Genomic DNA, 18,519 nt, shown 5'->3' on the forward strand with positions numbered 1-18,519 from the left:
AGAATAGATATTACAAGTAACAAAGAGAATGAAGTTGAAATGCAATAAAATATGGAAAAAAAATAGAAAAAATACTTTTGAACTATTCTTTCAAGTAAAAACAATACTTGTAATTCTTTTCATTTTCTCAATAACACTATTTAAAGTCTACTTTCTTTTAGAAGTTATGTATTTTCATATTTATAAAAAATAAAACAAACATTGTAACTTAGAAGAGATTATATGCTATATTAAAACTTAAAAAAACAACATCTGTAATCTTGTTTTAATAAAGCTTGGTTAATAATAATAATATAATACAGTATACAGTATATATGTAATGGATAACTCAAGTTTGTTTAGTGGTCAATAAAACAGGATTTGAAAAAATGCCTTATGTTGCTTAATCTTCAACTTGAAGACAACACAACATAGAATAAGATGCAATGTGGTTCTATGATACTTTATTACAATATCATTAAAATGACAATTCATTGTTGAATCAAATCAGATTCTTATTACATCAAACTATTAGAAAAAAAATTCTTTAAATATTAGCTAAAATTTTTTTTTCTGTAAATAAATCTATAATTATAAGTCATCAAGAACATTAAAAATGTATCAAATCTCTATTTAAAATTGCAACAATATTTCCATTACAGGGACTGGTCCCTATTTTAAACATATTTAATAACCATAAGTAGATCCTTAGTTATATATTAAATTTTAATTCTGAAAAAATATAAGGGGCTGTCTGAAATATCTGTGCCAATGATCAATTTAAAATTGTTAGGAGAAAACAAGACCCGTTTCATAATTTTCTTACAGTTATTCTGATACTAATCTATAAAATTACAGAAAAACGCAACAGAATTTGTCAATATTAATTTATTAAACTATGAAAAGAAGATTAAAGTTAAAATTTTTTAAATATATTTTTAATATAACAAACCTTTTAAATCCTTTCATAAAAGAAGATACTCATGATTTGTTCAATATATAAACATATTTTTACTTTGTTAAATTTAACTCTTTGTTTGGCATTGGAAAAAAGTTTAATGAACTTACTGAGAGTAATTTTTGTCCCATTGTTCCTAATGAATCTTGATTTATGGCAATGAGATCTTTATTCAAAAGAATCTTTTTAAATTCCGGTTTAAGTTTTCTTAAATCATTTGACATCAATAAGGGTGCAGACATTATTGACCATAAAGCCATCTGTGCTTTTGATTCATCATAACTTAATCCAAAGTTACCTATAACTAACTGAAATATAAAATAAATGAAAATAATTTAAGTTTCATTCTTTTTTCATATTCAAATATTTACATAACAATATTATGCCATCTTATAAAAATATTTTTTATTTTTATTTTGTAAATACAGATATCCCCTTATAACAGAATAGTTAGGTTCTGAAAAAGGACCATGTTATATGAATCCATGCTGTATGAAACAAAGGACTAGTACAAAACATAGGGTTAGGTTTCAAAAGTAGCAAAAGTATATACTATTCTTTTTTTACAATTAAGAAAAATATGATTATTAAAGCAATCAATAATTAATTAACAATCACAGTCAAGTTTTGCACATTGATATTACTTTTTTCTTCACTGCTAAACCCTATTAAATAGTGACATTTTCTTTTTGGCAAAATATCATCATCTTCTAAGCTTTTCTGTTGATCTTAAGCTAAAGTATCAGCAACATCTTAATTTTTTTCTACTTTTTTCATGAAACTTGATATTTTCATTTGCTTGCATTTGTCTAACATGTAAGAGATCTTTAAAAATTTACTCTTTTTATGTAGTAACTTTTAATTTAATTTATAAAAACAAAACACAATGATAGTCTTTCAGGTTCATTTAGAGCACTATCACCAATGACAGTGACATCTCATTTACAGGAAAGCTAGATTAGAAACTAGGACAAGGAAAAAAAATTGTAGAAATCAGTTCTCATTAAAGAAAATTGGGCAAACAGCACATACAACATTGAAAATTTCAATATTCTAAAATCCATAGTCTAATATGAGACAACATGCATACTTGCTTGAATAAAAAAGTATTGAATGACAATGTTTGCACTTAAAAATTGTGATGTTTTGTATGAAATGTCTTCGATTCTCAAACTACGTAAGAGCAAAACCATGTTATACAAGGGATATCTGTATTCATTTACATTATTCAAGTAAAGTGGAGCCTTCATTCCAGGAGGCCATTCAAAGTCTGAATTAATTTATTCCAATGGAATAATGGAAAGTGAATTGATCCATTCCCAGACCTTAAGCAATTAAAAACAGCAAATACATAAAACTTAATATAAAAATAACACAATTAAATGTCCTAATAATCAATTAAAACATGAGAACAATAAATAAAATGTATAACTACTGTATAATAAAATAAAAATTGCATTTATTAATACTGATTGAATATCGTCTGCATATCTGCATCTTAAACATGACCACCATATTTACCACATGTATATTGCTTTCATGTTTTTCAATAAGTTCATAAATAGAAACAATTTTCACTAATAAATACTGGTACACATAAGATTAAATATACGTACCAGAAATTTAAAGGTTGTGGAAGATATATTTAAGTTCCTAAATATTGATAAAATTAATTTCATTCCTAATGTATTTGTCAGGTTTTTTGATTCAATACTTGTTTAAGTTTCCATCTAACAGGTTCTAACTAATGCAAAGTAATAACAGATGTAACATATATAGATTTCCATTCACATCTCTCAGATTGTCTTAGACAAAATATTTTGTGGGAAAAAATTGATGATAATGCAAAATAAATGCAATTTTCCAGTTTTTACAAGTTTCTATCATACAGAGTTCCATTTCTTGCATGTTTTATTGTATTTCATTAAAATATATTAGTATTAGTATTATAAATTCATGTATTTAATATTTCCTCTTTAAATTATAAAATAGCAATAAAGATAAGTAAATTTCTAGAAATTTTCATAAAAAATATTGATAAATAAATTGATAATTTTGATAAACAAAAAATGAATAATTAATTACTTTAAAGTACCTTAGTAAGTAAATAAATAGAAATAATCATTGACCCAACATTGTACTGTACATATATAAATTAATGTTAAATTTACGTCAAACACCAGCTGATTAAATATAACTCTGATGATTAATACATAAAATATTTATTCAACAGACATTACTATCGAAAAGTTTAAATTTAATCTTAGCACATTAAATAAAAATATTGATGATTCAAAATTAATTCTAATTTATTAAATGACAAAATTTAAAAATTTCATTGCTTTTTATTCTCAATAATGTCTTTCATAGAAGAAAAGTTTATCTATTTTAATTTATTCTCTTAAAGATTACTCTATAAATTTTACAGAGTAATCAATTTTGTTGTTGCAACATTTGATATATATACTAGTTAAAATAATGGTAATATTGACAAGAATTTAAAGAATAAAAATTGATTATTGATAAATTTTAATGTTTGTTCTATAAACTTATTTTATACTTTTATCAAGTATTAAAGCACAGTTTATAAAAGTATAACTCAGAATTTAAACATTATTTTATGATATATTTAAAATATATCATAAAATAAGATTTAGACCTTTTATATGCAATATTTGTTATAAATAAATAGTAAAGCATTTAAAAGCACTACCATATCAGGATCATTCCAATGCCCTTTTCCAGCAGCTGCTCTGAGTACATCTTGTTCTTTGGCATAATAATCAATTATGGACAAAACACTCTGCCACGAATCACTAATGTCATCAAAATTACGCCATATATTGCAGTTTTCTGCAATTTTTGTGTAATTAGGCTGAAAATATTTAAATTATCAATAATGCAAAGCTTTTAATTTTACAATGTCATATTCAAAATTAAGAAATAATGAAATATAAAAGAACAGTTAACATATATAAAATACTTATAAGTTTTAAAAATAATCAATAAAAACTAACACAATTAAAAATAATTTCCATTCGTACAGGGTGTTAACAAAAGCATTTAGTATTTATACAATAGATAGTACGTGCCATACTCAGTTAAAAAAAACCCCTAATAAACAATAAGTCAAAAGTTCAACTATTTCTAAGATGTTAACAATTTTCTGTTAGTTTCATGACTGACTTATTAGCTTCTACATATTGCATGCAACATAAAAAAGAGGAAAATCTTGCTAAATACTTACCTCAGTTTACAGGAAGGTATACATGTCCTCCTTTCATTTTCATGCATGCTTGGCATCATTATCTTAGAGTCATTTGCTAAGACTTTTTTTTACTCAGTTTAGTTTGTACTATCTACTGTATAAATGCTGATTTTAACATCTTGTATAGCTTGTAATAATAAATATAAAACTTGATATATTTTTTATTATGCAACCATATTCAAAATAGTTAAGTCATTATATTTAATTTTGATAAGAAAAAAAGCTGGAAAGTTTTTAATTATGAGAGTAGCATGTTGTTATTTGATGATTTTTCTGTATAACAATTTGACAATTTATGTATTGAAGAATAAAATTAATTAATTCTATTGTTAGTTTTCTGACATTTTTAACTGACCTTCACAGATGTTAAAACAAGGGTTTCATCCTGGTTTTCTGACTGCTTGTCATATGTCTATTACTTATTTAATTATAATTTCATTAATGTTACAAATTAACCTCAGTATCATTATTGTTACAAATTAGATTAAATAAAATCAATTTTGTATTTATAAGGATATAAAATACAAAAGTTAAATTTTATTATATCCAGATTCTTATGTATTCTGTCAAGATGAAAGAAAATATTCAATAAGTTAGAAATATTCTTATTCAAGAAATACGTTGGTCATTCAACATTATTTAATTCATATATAACTATGTTAAATTTATAAAAAAAATTAATATTAAATGATTATGTGTAAGTTTAATGTATTCTTTTATTATAACTATATTTTATCTTTTTTTTTGTACTTCCAGGTGGAGATAATTAACTTCGATGTCAATAAAATTAAATTAAATTTCACAATAAAAATATTAAAAGTATTACAAGTCAATTTCTAATATATTGAATTTCATAATTTTCTTGTACAAATTTATTAAGTAAATTGTATAAAATAAATCTCGTTTTATAAAAATCAACATACTAATGTAACAATTATTTTATCATCATGTTTAAAAACTTTGTAGTGTAGATGAACATAGGTTACCTACTTCAATTAAATTTGTCTGAATCAGCTCATTTTAGATTCACTGATATATTGTGTCACACAGTGAGTAGAGTTTGCAGTCCAACAATACTAAATTTAGTAAAAATATTTTGTAGTACAGTAATACCTTGACTTACGCTACTCCGACTTACGCGAACCCGGAGTTACGCAATTTTCAAATCTCGTTGATTCGTCTTTTGTTTGAGCGCCATGCAACTCTTGTTTACTCACTCCCCCCACACTATTGTTTAGCTTACATGTTCGGACATGTGTCGTGCGAAATCGACGCATAGCTACAATTTATTTTGTGTTATTTATTTTTGTGTTTATTCTATCTATGCAGACTTGAGAGACTCTACTATGTCATCCAAACGAAGTAGAACTGATTCTTCTGCATCAAACAAGAAAAGAAAAACTTTATCTTTGGAATGTAAAGTTAATGTTATTAAAGACTTCGACACAAAAATGAAAATTTGTGAATTGGAAAGAAGTTTGATCTACTGGAATCGAGGGTCAGAACAATTATAAAAGGTAAAGAAAAAATTCTCAAAGCTGTGAAAACTTGACAGAAGGCTTCAGTTCAATTGAAAAGGGGTTGCAAATTTTAGAAAATATAGACTCCAACGAAGAGCTCATTTCTTCTACAAAACGAGAAATAAAAAATTATTAGCATGCTACAAGGAAATTTTGCAGGAGAAAAAAATCTTTGAGCTGTCAGACGAATTTGTTAGGTTTTATGAAGCCTTCTACATCAAAATAACTTCAGTTTACGAGTTTAATAATATAATTTGTTATATATATGTATTATCTAAGATTTTATTAAACATTTTTTTTCTAACTTATTGTTTTATTTAGTCTCCGGCCCCAATTAAAAATAATTTGTATGTATTTATATGCGAAATTATACCCTGACTTACGTGAATTCGACTTACGCGGTTATCACTTGGTCCCATCTATCGCGTAAGTTCGGGGTATTACTGTATTTATATCTATTTTTATTACAGATGGCACGAAAACTGTAAAGTACAAAATACAAAATTTGTATTTATTTGTAATATTGCAATTTATTATAATTATTACAAGATTAATTAATATTATGTTTTTCACTATTAAAAGAAACAATATCTGAATCATTTTTTCTAAAATTGTTTCCTTTTAATATAAATTAGTGTCATTTATGTTAAAAAAAACAAGCAATCTTAAATAATCACTAGTGAAAAGACACACAATGTTGCAAGAGATTTGATATTGCTTCTTCAATATTAGTTGCAATTTTAAAAGATTGTGAAAGAATTGAAGGAAGATTAAAGAGTGAGCCTTGGGACACTAAAAAAAGTTCAAAATGTTTTATATGATGTCATTAATAAAACTGTTTTTTCATTGTTACAAAATGTTCAAAAAAGAAATCTCAATTAATGGTCTAATAATATGCAAAAAAGCATTAAATTCTGAGAAACTTTCAGAACCTGATACTTATCCAATAAGCATTTAATGGCTCAATTGATTTTTAGTTTGATATAAGACAGCTTATGGAACAATATGTGTAGAAGAAAACAACATATCACAAGATCTAGTTAGCAAATGATGTGCTAATGATATTGAAAAAAAAAAACTGAATACAATATTCAATATTTTTAATGCTAATGAGACAGTACATTTTATCAGTTACCTTCACATCATACACTCATTGTTATAAGAGATTAATGCAATGGACAGGGGAAAAAATCAACTGTATTATTTTGCTGCAACACTTTTAAAATATAAAAACTGAAAACACTCATTACTGGAAGGTATGTAAATCCATGAAGTTTAGAATGCTTTTTGCTTGATAATTGCAACTTTCCTGTGATTATCAAGCAAATAAATATATTCAGGTGAAATGTAATATTTAATGAATGGCTAAAAAATTTCAAATAAAAAGACAAAATTCTTCTCTTGATTGATAACTACTCAGTATATAATTTTGGTATGTGAATTTAAATCAAATTCAAAAGACTGCAGTGATATTTTGCAGTTTGGAGATAAAAATCAAGTTAAATTTCTATCTCCAAATTACACAGTATCACTGCATTCTTTGGATTTAGAAAGTTTATACGCAGTCAAAATTCAAAAGAAAACTTAAAACTTCTTGCTAAGGAATTATTTTTGGCTTCTTTAATTAAATATGGTAACAAGTTTCATTCATTTTGTAGACAGTCAAAATACAGTACATAAAAGAATATAGCAGTTTGAATTCATTACAGTATAATTTACATTAGTTGTACAAAGTTGATTATAGGCTAGAAGGAAAGAGCAAGGAAAAATATTTTAGTTGTGTGCAGATATCTTTTCTTTGTTTCTGTTTGGCAGTGATAGTAACAAAGATGGCGACTCCTCAACTGAAGGTGTTTTGTGTTTTGAAGTTTGCCAGTTGTGATTCTGTTATTACAGTTCAACATGCATTTCGTAGGGAGTTTAATTGTGATCCCCCAAATGCCAACAACATTTGCTAATGGCATAACTAGTTTAAAATGACCAGTTGTCTGTGTAAGGGAAAAGTGCAGGGATGATTGAGAGTGTCTGAAGAGAATGTTGAGCATGTTAGGGAGTCTTTCTTACAGAGTCCTAAGAAGTCTGTCAGGAAGGCCAGTTGTGAACTTGCAATGCCAGTGATGACAGTATGCTACTGCTTACAACTGTCACAGGCTTTGAAGCCTACTGACTATGGTGAGCACAAAAACTTTGCAACTGAAATGTTGCAGCAGGAAAATGCATGCACATGCATTTTCCTGCTGCATAGCATGCACAATGTAGAATCTGGGGAGTCTGAAAATCCCCACGAACTCGTACAATGTGAATGAGACTCCCCAAAAGTTAATATCTTCTGTGCTGTTTCACAATGACAAGTTTATGGACTGTTCTTTTTTGCTGAAGCTACCATAACAGGAGTAGCTTATTTGGATATGCTCCAAGAATGGCTATTTCTCCAACTGCAAGATGAAACAAATAACTTCATTTGGCAACAAGATGGCATACCTCCACATTGACATCAATTTGTATGAGATTGGTTGAATGATGTCACTGACTGCTGCATTGGTCATCATGGACCCGATGACAGGGCTTATTTCGTGTGGCCTCCAAGATCACCTAATTTCACCCCCCTGTGATTTTTTTCTTTGGGGTTTTGTAAAGGACTAAGTCTACATGTTCCCACTGCCTACTAACCTGCCCAAGTTGAGACACAGGATTGAAGAAGCTGTTGCTACTATCACTAAAAAAATGTTGGTTAAGGTATGGGAGGAATTAGCCTACAGGTTGGATGTATGTCACGTGACAAACAGAGCTCACATTGAACACTTATAAGGTAAACTGGAGATGTTACTCTTTCTTTTTACATTTGGTTTGTTATTCTTCATTAAATTTAAAGTGCAATTAAACACTTTTAAAACTGCTAGTATTCTTTTATGTACACCCTGTACATTACAGAAGTCAATTTATCAAAAATCTATTGTTAAAATTAGTTTCAGAAGAAACTAAAATATTAAAGAAACAAGTAACATGATTGTTATGCATGATGGTCAATAATAAAATGTTAGAAGGCCTCAATCCTTACGAAAACAGTCTCAAATTAGAAACAACTACAACATATAATTAGAATGGAAGTAAAATGTGAAATGAAATTCTGTAGTTGCTACCATAGGAGTTCAAGGCACAGTTAATTACTGGTATGATGATTATATAGGAGCACAGTTTGACTGCAGCAAATTAGCAGACTAAGAAATTATTGAAAATGTATATTTATGTTTGTCTCCTGTAGAAATAACATTTACAAGTGATGAGGAAAAACAAATCAACTGATGAAAGTATTTCACTTCAAAAGCTTTAAACAGTCTGAAAAAAATTCACATATATTGTCCTTTTTTGACGTCCTAGAAAATATCTTTCAGCAGTTAAATAATGTAAATTTTTACTTTTAATAATGTTAGTAAAAAATATGATACAGATGAAATTAGAGTTTCTGGTTGGAATTCCTTCTTGCCTGTTCTCAGGAATTTTTTTTCATTTTCCTGTTCCTGAATCCCAAGAAAAGTTGGTCGAAAAAGTAGAAAATTCGGCTCTAGAACCCAGTAATACCCACAATAAGAAATAAATGTAAAATTCACAATGTATCTTTTTAGACATTTTTCCTATTTATCACTATGTAAACTTACATTGTGTTAAAATATTACATGTCAACAGAAATGCATGCACATCAGAATCACATGACCAGCTAATTTTAGCTCTTGTAAATCAGGCACATTTGATCATGGAGAACAGAAAACAGTTTGTATTTACACAAAAAAATATTTATTTTCACAACCCAGGATTTGACTACAAAATCATCTTCAGGTAAACTAATTAAAGAAATCTAAGGTAGCTTACCTTAATATGACATTGTAGTCATATCCTGGGTTGTAAAAATAAATATTTCTCTGTATAAACACAAACTGTTTCTGCTCTCTACAATGAATTGTTTTCACAAAACGACAGCTGATACTACCAACCACATTCAATCAATTTGTTTGTGGCTGACGATTGTGATCTACTTACAGTAGAACCTTGTTATTTCAAAAACTCAAGGGACCAAAAAAACATGACTTCAAATTAGCAAAACTTTTTTTGAATCAAAGGTTTTGTAATTCGTGAATAAAATTATGACATTATCTTATATAAATTTCACCCATTCGTTTACAAATGTGTTAATGTTAAAAGTCATTAGTAATTAAAGCTATTTTGAAAAAACTGTGAATTTACTTAATGAAAACAATGAAAACATAGCCAAATTACATTCAAAGCAAAATTTGAAAATAATACACAAAAGAAACTTAGCCATTATTACAGATCATCAATGAAAATTAAATATAAAAGATTATTGCGAGAATTCTCGGGAAGTACAATTTCCCATTCTTGATTCCCAAAGGTTCCAAAATGTCTGGAATTTGGAAACAGCTGAAATAACAAACTTCTTAATCAAAAAATAAAATTTTGTTATGATTACTATCATTTGTATGACTGTTTTCAAATAATGAATTGATTAATTGCTTTTTTTTTTTCTTTATCATATTTTGTTACAATGAAATTTTGTTATAAGTTATGTTCAAAACAGCTTCATTACAACAGAATTTAACCTCCATTATTTAAAAATCTACAATTTTGTTTTAATATTATATTCATTTGGATATAAAAATATAGAATTATCATTATAAGAAAATATTATCTTACACTCATTCCTGATGCTTGTTGATAATCAGGCCAACTGCAAGAAAATAAGATTGGTCTTCCAGTATGATTCAAAGCAGCTGTTACTTGAGGATAAGCTATGTATAAAATACATAAATTTAAAAATTTTTCAAATTTAAATAAAAATAGCTAAAAATTAAATGTTTAGAAATAAAACAAATACAGCAAGTCTTCACTTAACATCATTGATAATGTCATAATTTCTGAGAACTTACGTGAAAAATATTTAATGAAAATAATTATACCATAGGCTAAATGATAACAACATATAATTTGGTAAATATTATTTTGATTAGATCATTTTTGGAACTCCAGCATTTATTTTCTACCTCGTAGAGTTAATTTTAAGATTTATAATGAAAATAAAACAATAATAATTGTAAATTACAAATGTATTTGTATCTTTCCTGAATGACAAAGTTAAGTGAGGACTTGCTGCTCAGTAGAAACTTGGGGTATGTTCATAAAGTCAAATGAGTTAAACAAGAATGATGTCATCATTATTCTTACCTTCATTAGACATTTTGACCAATTTGTTTACAACAAAATGGCTGTTTCTAAAATCAAATTTATGAATGTTGCTAGTGAAGTCATAACAAATATTTTTCTTAGATTGCTTCAGATGGATAGATTTTGTATCATTTCACATTTTAATCCACAATATAAACATTCAAATAGATTTAGAAACATCGATATTGCTAGGTGCCATTTTTTCACAAAGTAAACAAACTCTTTCCTTCATGAATTTCATTAGAGTTTCATTTGAAACATCACCAACATCGAGCGTGTACACTGAGTGGACACACTCGATGTTGGTGATGTTTCAATTTGTACTCTATGACACACTCATTAATAATATATTTAACTCATTTCTGAAAGACCCCTGGTTTCATCAAGTTTGAATAATTACAGGTATGTTCATAGTCAAATGAGACTATGAAATACCTGTAGTTATTCAAACTTGATGAAACCAGTGGTCTTTCAGAGGAACAAAATTTTGGATAATCTAGAGACTTGTTTTTGTGTTTTGGTACAACAACAATCACTGTGTATTTAAAGTTTCATGAACAATAAATACTGTAATATAATTATTGTATTTAAAAGTAAATTAATTTACTCAAAATATAAATTTAATATCATGTATATGACCCAGCTTCTCAGCACTATAATCAACAGATAATACAGTGATTTCCAGTTACATGAAAGTTTGGTTTCTGTCTATTATATTCTGTACAATGCCACATATTCTGTTTCTATTTTTCTTTTTGAAAAGTGTTTTGGATAATCAAGTTTCTACTGCAGAACAATTTTCAGAATTTACATAATTATATGTTTTTAAAATTTTTTCCAAAAATTATTATTTTTGTTTTTCCATAACATTTTAAGATAATGACAAATGTTATTAATTTATTTTTGAAAATGCTATTAAAATGTTTTATAAAAAATTATTGAATTCCTTTTAAAACTAATTAAATAATAATTATTTTTAAAATTATCAACATTTAATATTATTTATAATATACGACGTGTCCCTATTTAGTTAAGTAAATCTACTAAGTAGATTAAATTTCAAAGAAATATTCAAAGAAAATTTCAAAGAACAAAAGGAACACTAGTACTGATTCATCTCCATCACAGAAATAGTTATTATTAAGTTTTAATATGAAATTGAACTTAAAATTAATTCATTTACCATATTTACTCGAATATAAGATGATCTCACATATAGGATGAGGTGTGATTTAAAGATTAAAATAGAATTGTATTAATAAATCTAATTTTCTTTAATTTTATTTCATTTAATAACAAATAAAATATCCAATGCATGTAAATGCACACGTTGTTCTGCAAAAATTACTTACATTTTAAACTTCAAGGAAAAATCATGAAAGTTTGTTCACATAAAGCTGCACAATTGGGGACCTTTTTTTGTCAATTCTTAACAGTTGAATCCACTCTTCGTCGATTACACTTATGAATTTCTTTGAATTCTAATTTCCAAATAATCATCTGTTTTCACATAGGAATGAATTAAATCTTATATCGACTCCCATGTAATTTTGAAATTCAATTCAAAAGCTTTGCTTTTCCTAATGCTATTCATCTTTATTCATGACAATACACAAGAACGATTCAAATGATAGATAAACCAGATAAAATACTATTGTTTTTAAACACCAGAAGGTGAGAATCCGGTAAAAAATGTGAATACACAGTTTACAAAAATTATACAAAAATGAAAAGAATCCTTCACTTGTGCATATAGGATGACCTAGGTTTTGAAGCAGTAAAAAATGGATAAAAACCTCGTCTTATATGCGAGTAAATATGGTAATTTTACAAAACAATAGCTTATGTATGTATATATGTATGTGTATATAACAGTATATATATATATATATATATATATATATATATATATATATATATATAGTGATGCTTACTAATAATGCCATAGATGCTTATTAATTCAGTTCATCTCTATGCCATATTCTTTTTCAGACCAAATCATCAACCATACTTTAATTTGATCAAATTTGAACAGTATGCATGTAAATGCATACTGTTCAAATTTGATAATGCATAATACTATGATAATACTATGATAATATGATATGCATAATACTATGATAATACTATGATAATGCAATATGACATGTTCTTAAAAAAAAAAAAAAAAATCGCAATTTTGAATTTTATCTAAAGCTATTTTCTAAAATTTTTATTTCAATATTTTAAATTTTTATTTCATAGAACATTGAGAATTATCAGCACATAATACTATAATCAGAAAGATCTTTTTTCAAATTTTTTGAATCTTTTTATCAAAATAACCATTACCTTTTTAAACTTGTTATAGTGATATTAAATCATAAAGGTACAAATTTAATTTAATTAGTTAATTATACCTTAAATTATTGTAGCAATTTCTTAATATTGAGATTAAAAAATGCTTAATTTTATATTCTGCTGAATGTTCTAACAAGGTTTAGTTTGAGAAAAAAAGAAACATGCATGTTAACTCTTAACATACCTCAATTGTACTAATCTATTCTTCTACAATGTCCATTCAATTTAACATTTCTTTACCAATTTTAAAATTTAATTCTGTAATATCTGTAGTGCAGAGTAAAAACAACTAGAGTTGCTAAAATATTTTTCATTTGATTAACATAAATTACTTGATATAAATTTTAAGTTATATTATTTTTAAAAATTTACAAAAATAGATAAATATGTTGATAAATCTCTTCTTTTTTTAATATCATAGTATCTATTGAAATTTAAAATGTGTGACAGACAGTTTATAAATATTTTTCTGAAAATGTGAAGTTCAACCTTATGAAAATGTACATGCTGTAAGTAAACATTTGTTACCCAAATGTCATACTATTATAAACCTCTTAATTTTTCAAACAATCAAATAAAATTAATTTGTTAACATTAAAAAAATATTTTGACTTTATTTTTGAAAAGTAACTGTTATTATTAAGTAAAAAAATTTAAAATTATGATAATTAAATAGACTATAACTGCTAGTTATAGTCTATTTAATTGTCCACATGGTATCAAGTTTTCTTAACTTAAAATATAAAGCATAAAAATCATATTATTTAAACATGTTATTTAAATTAAAATGTAATATACTAAGAAAAAGAAATTTAGAGAAATTAGAAGCAATTTATTGCTAAATATATAAAAATATTAAACTTGGGAGTGTCTGTTAATGGAGGTTTCACTGTATTTGCTTTTTTAATAAAAAATTTAACTTTATTAATGCAAATTTATAAATCTAAACTAAGAATTAAAATTACATACTTTTATCCATACTTTTTGGATCAGCATAACAACCATCTAATTTTAACATATCTACTCCCCATTTTGCAAATGTTTGAGCATCGATATCAAAATGGCCTGCACTTCCTGGATACCCTCCACATGTCTCTGTGCCAATATCTTCATAAATTCCAAGTTTTAATCCTTTAGAATGAACCTAAATGAAAAATATAAAAAAGATTTATCTTTCTGAGTTTTAAGTTTTAAATCAATGTTTTTTAATAAACATAAAATACCTAAAAATAGTTTTAAAAAATGTATATGAAAATAAATATTCAGTTTAAAAAACCTTTTTTATTTTGTTTCCTGAAAGGAATTTCAAAAATAAATATTGTTTTTATTTGTTTTTGAAAATTTATTTATTCAGTTTATTAAAATAAACTGAAAATTTTGTTCATATTACATGAAATTTAAACTATGCATAACTTAAGATGCAATCCTCACATAATTTGAAAATTCACTGCATTGTGGTATAAAATTAAATAGTATATTTATTGTTTTGTTATTACACAGTAAACTCTACTTATTATAATCATTGATATTGTTATTGGTCATTTAACAATACTATATTAGCTGTTGTTAAAACTAGCAGATAAACAATACTGGATGAATTATATGTTTTTAGATTATACAATGTTAATAAATCAAAAACAAATTTTTTAGTATTACTTTAATGACACAGAGAAATTAGCACTTTCAGTAAAAAAAAAACAAGGATTAACTATAAAAATTCTATAAAATATTATACAGTATATACTGCTTATTGTAAACATTTTAGGATTTGCCTAACAATACACTATTTAATGTTATCAGTTGGTTATTATTATCAGTTCAGGCAAATCCCATAAATTTTGGTTTTTCTAAAAAAAAAAAATTATTTTGTTTATTCAATTAAAAAAAAACTCAATAAAAATAAATGTAAACAATTGTAAATAAGTACAGAAAATTCTCATTAGCTTGAAATTCGGGGAACAAAATAATCATGACTTTGAATTATCAAATTTCGAATTATCCGAGATTTTCATATTTATTTACATGCCAAATGCCTCATAATTCATGTAATATATTAAGCAAATGGAATATGGCTACCTATACAAAATGCTATTTTTTGTTATTTAATAATAATATAAATAAACAGCATGTGTCCAGTGAAAACTTTGCAGGTTGCCAGATAGATTTTATAAAAGTAAAGCAGAATTCCTCGAAATGTAGCCCAAATTATTTTAGAGGCCCAAAAGTAGTAAGTTATCCAAATCCAGTAGCCTAGAGCCCTACAAATATATCAATTTGCTACTTGTAACCCAATCTTGCAATCCCAAAACCAACTGTGTTTTATGAAATAAGAGAAAAAAACGGTATTCCATGGGTAAGGTGACACCCAAAAATATGTTTCTGTAAAAGCAAAGACATATTGTCTTGATTAAAGTTGTTCTTGGTCTATTATTCTCTTATAGCATGGAGGTACTTTGATGTAAACAAATCAGTTAACATACAAAGTAGCCAGATTTTAAACTAACCAAATTCCTTAACATATAATCTCCGCCTCTACATCTCCGCCTGGGACAAAAGTACAGTTACAAACTGATGGGATTTTGAACTACTATTCAAATTTGAATTAACAAGGATTTCCTGTATCTATATTATTTTTGTTTTCAAAAACGATATATCATTTTCAAAGTATCTATATCATTTTTGAAAACAAAAATATCTATATGATATAGATGTACATATCTATACTTATTTAGAAGAAATAATTATATAGATTTACAGAGTTTATCTATATCTAAACCTTCACAAAGAAATATGACTACAATCTAGCCATAATGCATAAACAACAGTAATCAATATTTTGTGAAATTTTATAAAGAAATTTGATATATTTTATTAAATGCAGTCATTGTATCTAAAAATCTTGATAATCCACAACATTTTTCATAATAATGTTTAATACATTTTAAAAAAGTTTAACTTACATAATCAGCAAGAGCTTGGATTCCGTGAGGAAAGCGATCAGGATCAGCTACCAATTGAGAATTAGAATCTCGTTCCTTACTCATCCAACAATCATCAATATTAACATATTCATAACCAGCTTCTTTAAACCCATCTGATGCAAGACGGTCAGCCATTTCCATATACAATGATTCACTAAAATTATTGTTTATATTTTTTAAAACATTCCAGTTTAAAAAATATATAATTAAAATGAATTGTTATTGAATAAAAATAAGAGAAAAATGTTTTAAATTAGCAAATAAACAATATATATTAAAAAATTAAAATACATGTTTATTCTTAAAAACTAAACCCTATACAAACATAAATTATTTAACATTAAGATGAATCCAAACAAAAATCTTTCAGGATTCAATTTCTCAATCAACTAAGCTAATAAAATAATAAGGTAAGTAGCTAGGTAAGGCATGGCTAGTAAAATTAGTAAGGAAGCAGAACAACTATCCTCATCACTGTTAGTATTAACTATCATTAGCATAAACATTTAATTTAGTCAACTTTAACATCTGTCTTTTTAACTTTAATATTCTAAAAAAATTGAATTTTTGAGATTGAATTCATGTAATAATTGAATGCATCTTAAATATAATCAGTCACTGAATTTTGTTATACTTACTCGGTTATAGAATGATTTAAAATTACATAGTCAGTTTTATATAATTTAAATTTAAAAATTAAGTTTTTCTAAATTACTGAAATTGTAAAACAAATTAATAAAATTAATTACTGTAAAATAGTGAAATTGATTTTTAATCTTTTATTTTCATAACTTATTAAATATATTAAGGACAAATTTTGTATAAGTAAATAATAGTGATTTTATATATTAAATATAAGAATTTATAATATTAATTATAATCTCTTAATATTATCTAATGATGAATATTAATCTGTAATATTATCATCCTTATTGCTATTATTTACTCAATTTATTAAGTATTTATATTAATAATTATATATATAATATTTCTTGCATATCTTGGATATTTCAACTTTTTGATGGATAAAACAATTGTAAATGTTAAAGTGGTTACACTGTTTTTATTTCTTTGTTTTTGTTCTTTCCATTGTGGATACTAAGAGGACCCTTTTCTTCCATACTCATTACAGGTTTAGCCAAACTCACAATGGGCAATGGATGATGGATGGAGCCCAACATATCTGAACATACCATTCATAAAAAAACTGCTGGGATGGCTCATCCAGATTTGATCCCAGATCACCAGAGCAATAGGCTGATGCTTAACCACCACAGTCACCCAAACATAAATTACAATATGTTAATTAATTGCTCAGTGAAAACTATAATACTAATATAAAATAACAATAACATTATGCTAAAATCCAAAATTAAAACTGGAAGAGATAACTTGTAAAATGAAAACCATTCAGCTTTTCTAAAAAAAAAGGGTTTATGGGAAAGAATTTTGGAAGTTTGTAGTTTTAAACTTGAGGCAGGTTTATAAAATAAACTGAAAATGTTTGTTCCATAAACTATTTTGCTGGAAAAGTGTGAACGGTTTTCATTTTACAAACAATAACATTTTAAAATTTGATTAACATCTCTTATTAATAATGTAAAAACACTTAGTAATCAATCAATTATTACATCATTGACAATTATCTTTTAAACATATCAATTATGATAAAATAACTGAAACTTTTGAGCTATTGAACAATGGGTTACAAAAAAGTAGTTTACATTTTTATATTATACTTCAATAATAAAACTTAATTTTACTTAGAACAGATTTTTTACCTAATGCAGTTATAAGGATCTTCTTTACAATCAACATTACAAAGAAATCGTGCCCAAGATAACCATCCCATTGGGGGTGTTATAGCTAAACCATTATTTAAGCATCCAATAAAAGGGATAATGCAAAGGATAGCAATGGAAATTTGAAATAGCCAATTCATATTTCTTAATCTGAAATAAAAATTCAATTAATAAATACTACAGAACTATCTGAATTACAAACTAAATCTTTTACCATAAGCTGGAATTTTTATAAATTATAAATAAAAAAACACACCTTTTCATACATTTTCAGTACTTCTTTATAGTAGAATTCTAATGAACATTTTCAGCTTGATTTACAGGCCTTCTTCAGATTAGAAGCCATTCCAATTAGGAGTTATGCTGTTAATAAATTGAGTAACTCCTAATTGGAATGGATAAAACAACATAACTCCTAATTGGAATGGCATCTAAC

The 18,519-nt window shown here is 25.9% G+C and overlaps 1 protein-coding gene across 3 annotated transcripts in view; it reads right to left on the minus strand.

Moving 5' to 3' along the window:
• The window catches only part of LOC136988730 (alpha-N-acetylgalactosaminidase-like), a 31,156-nt gene that overhangs the window by 1,594 nt on the left and 11,043 nt on the right, over positions 1 to 18,519 (minus strand). For all 3 annotated transcript variants that reach the window (XM_067286692.1, XM_067286690.1, XM_067286691.1), the window contains 6 exons: positions 18,063 to 18,233; positions 16,261 to 16,435; positions 14,270 to 14,444; positions 10,433 to 10,527; positions 3,651 to 3,812; positions 1,048 to 1,245 (listed from right to left, as the gene is read on the minus strand). In XM_067286692.1, the coding sequence (XP_067142793.1) occupies positions 1,048 to 1,245; positions 3,651 to 3,812; positions 10,433 to 10,527; positions 14,270 to 14,444; positions 16,261 to 16,435; positions 18,063 to 18,223 (966 nt within the window). In that variant the 5' untranslated portion in view covers positions 18,224 to 18,233. The remainder of the gene's footprint in view (positions 1 to 1,047; positions 1,246 to 3,650; positions 3,813 to 10,432; positions 10,528 to 14,269; positions 14,445 to 16,260; positions 16,436 to 18,062; positions 18,234 to 18,519) is intronic.

The sequence above is a fragment of the Centruroides vittatus genome, unplaced genomic scaffold (assembly GCF_030686945.1).
Source record: "Centruroides vittatus isolate TY-2023 unplaced genomic scaffold, ASM3068694v2 scaffold_386, whole genome shotgun sequence".
Lineage (NCBI taxonomy): Eukaryota > Metazoa > Arthropoda > Arachnida > Scorpiones > Buthidae > Centruroides > Centruroides vittatus.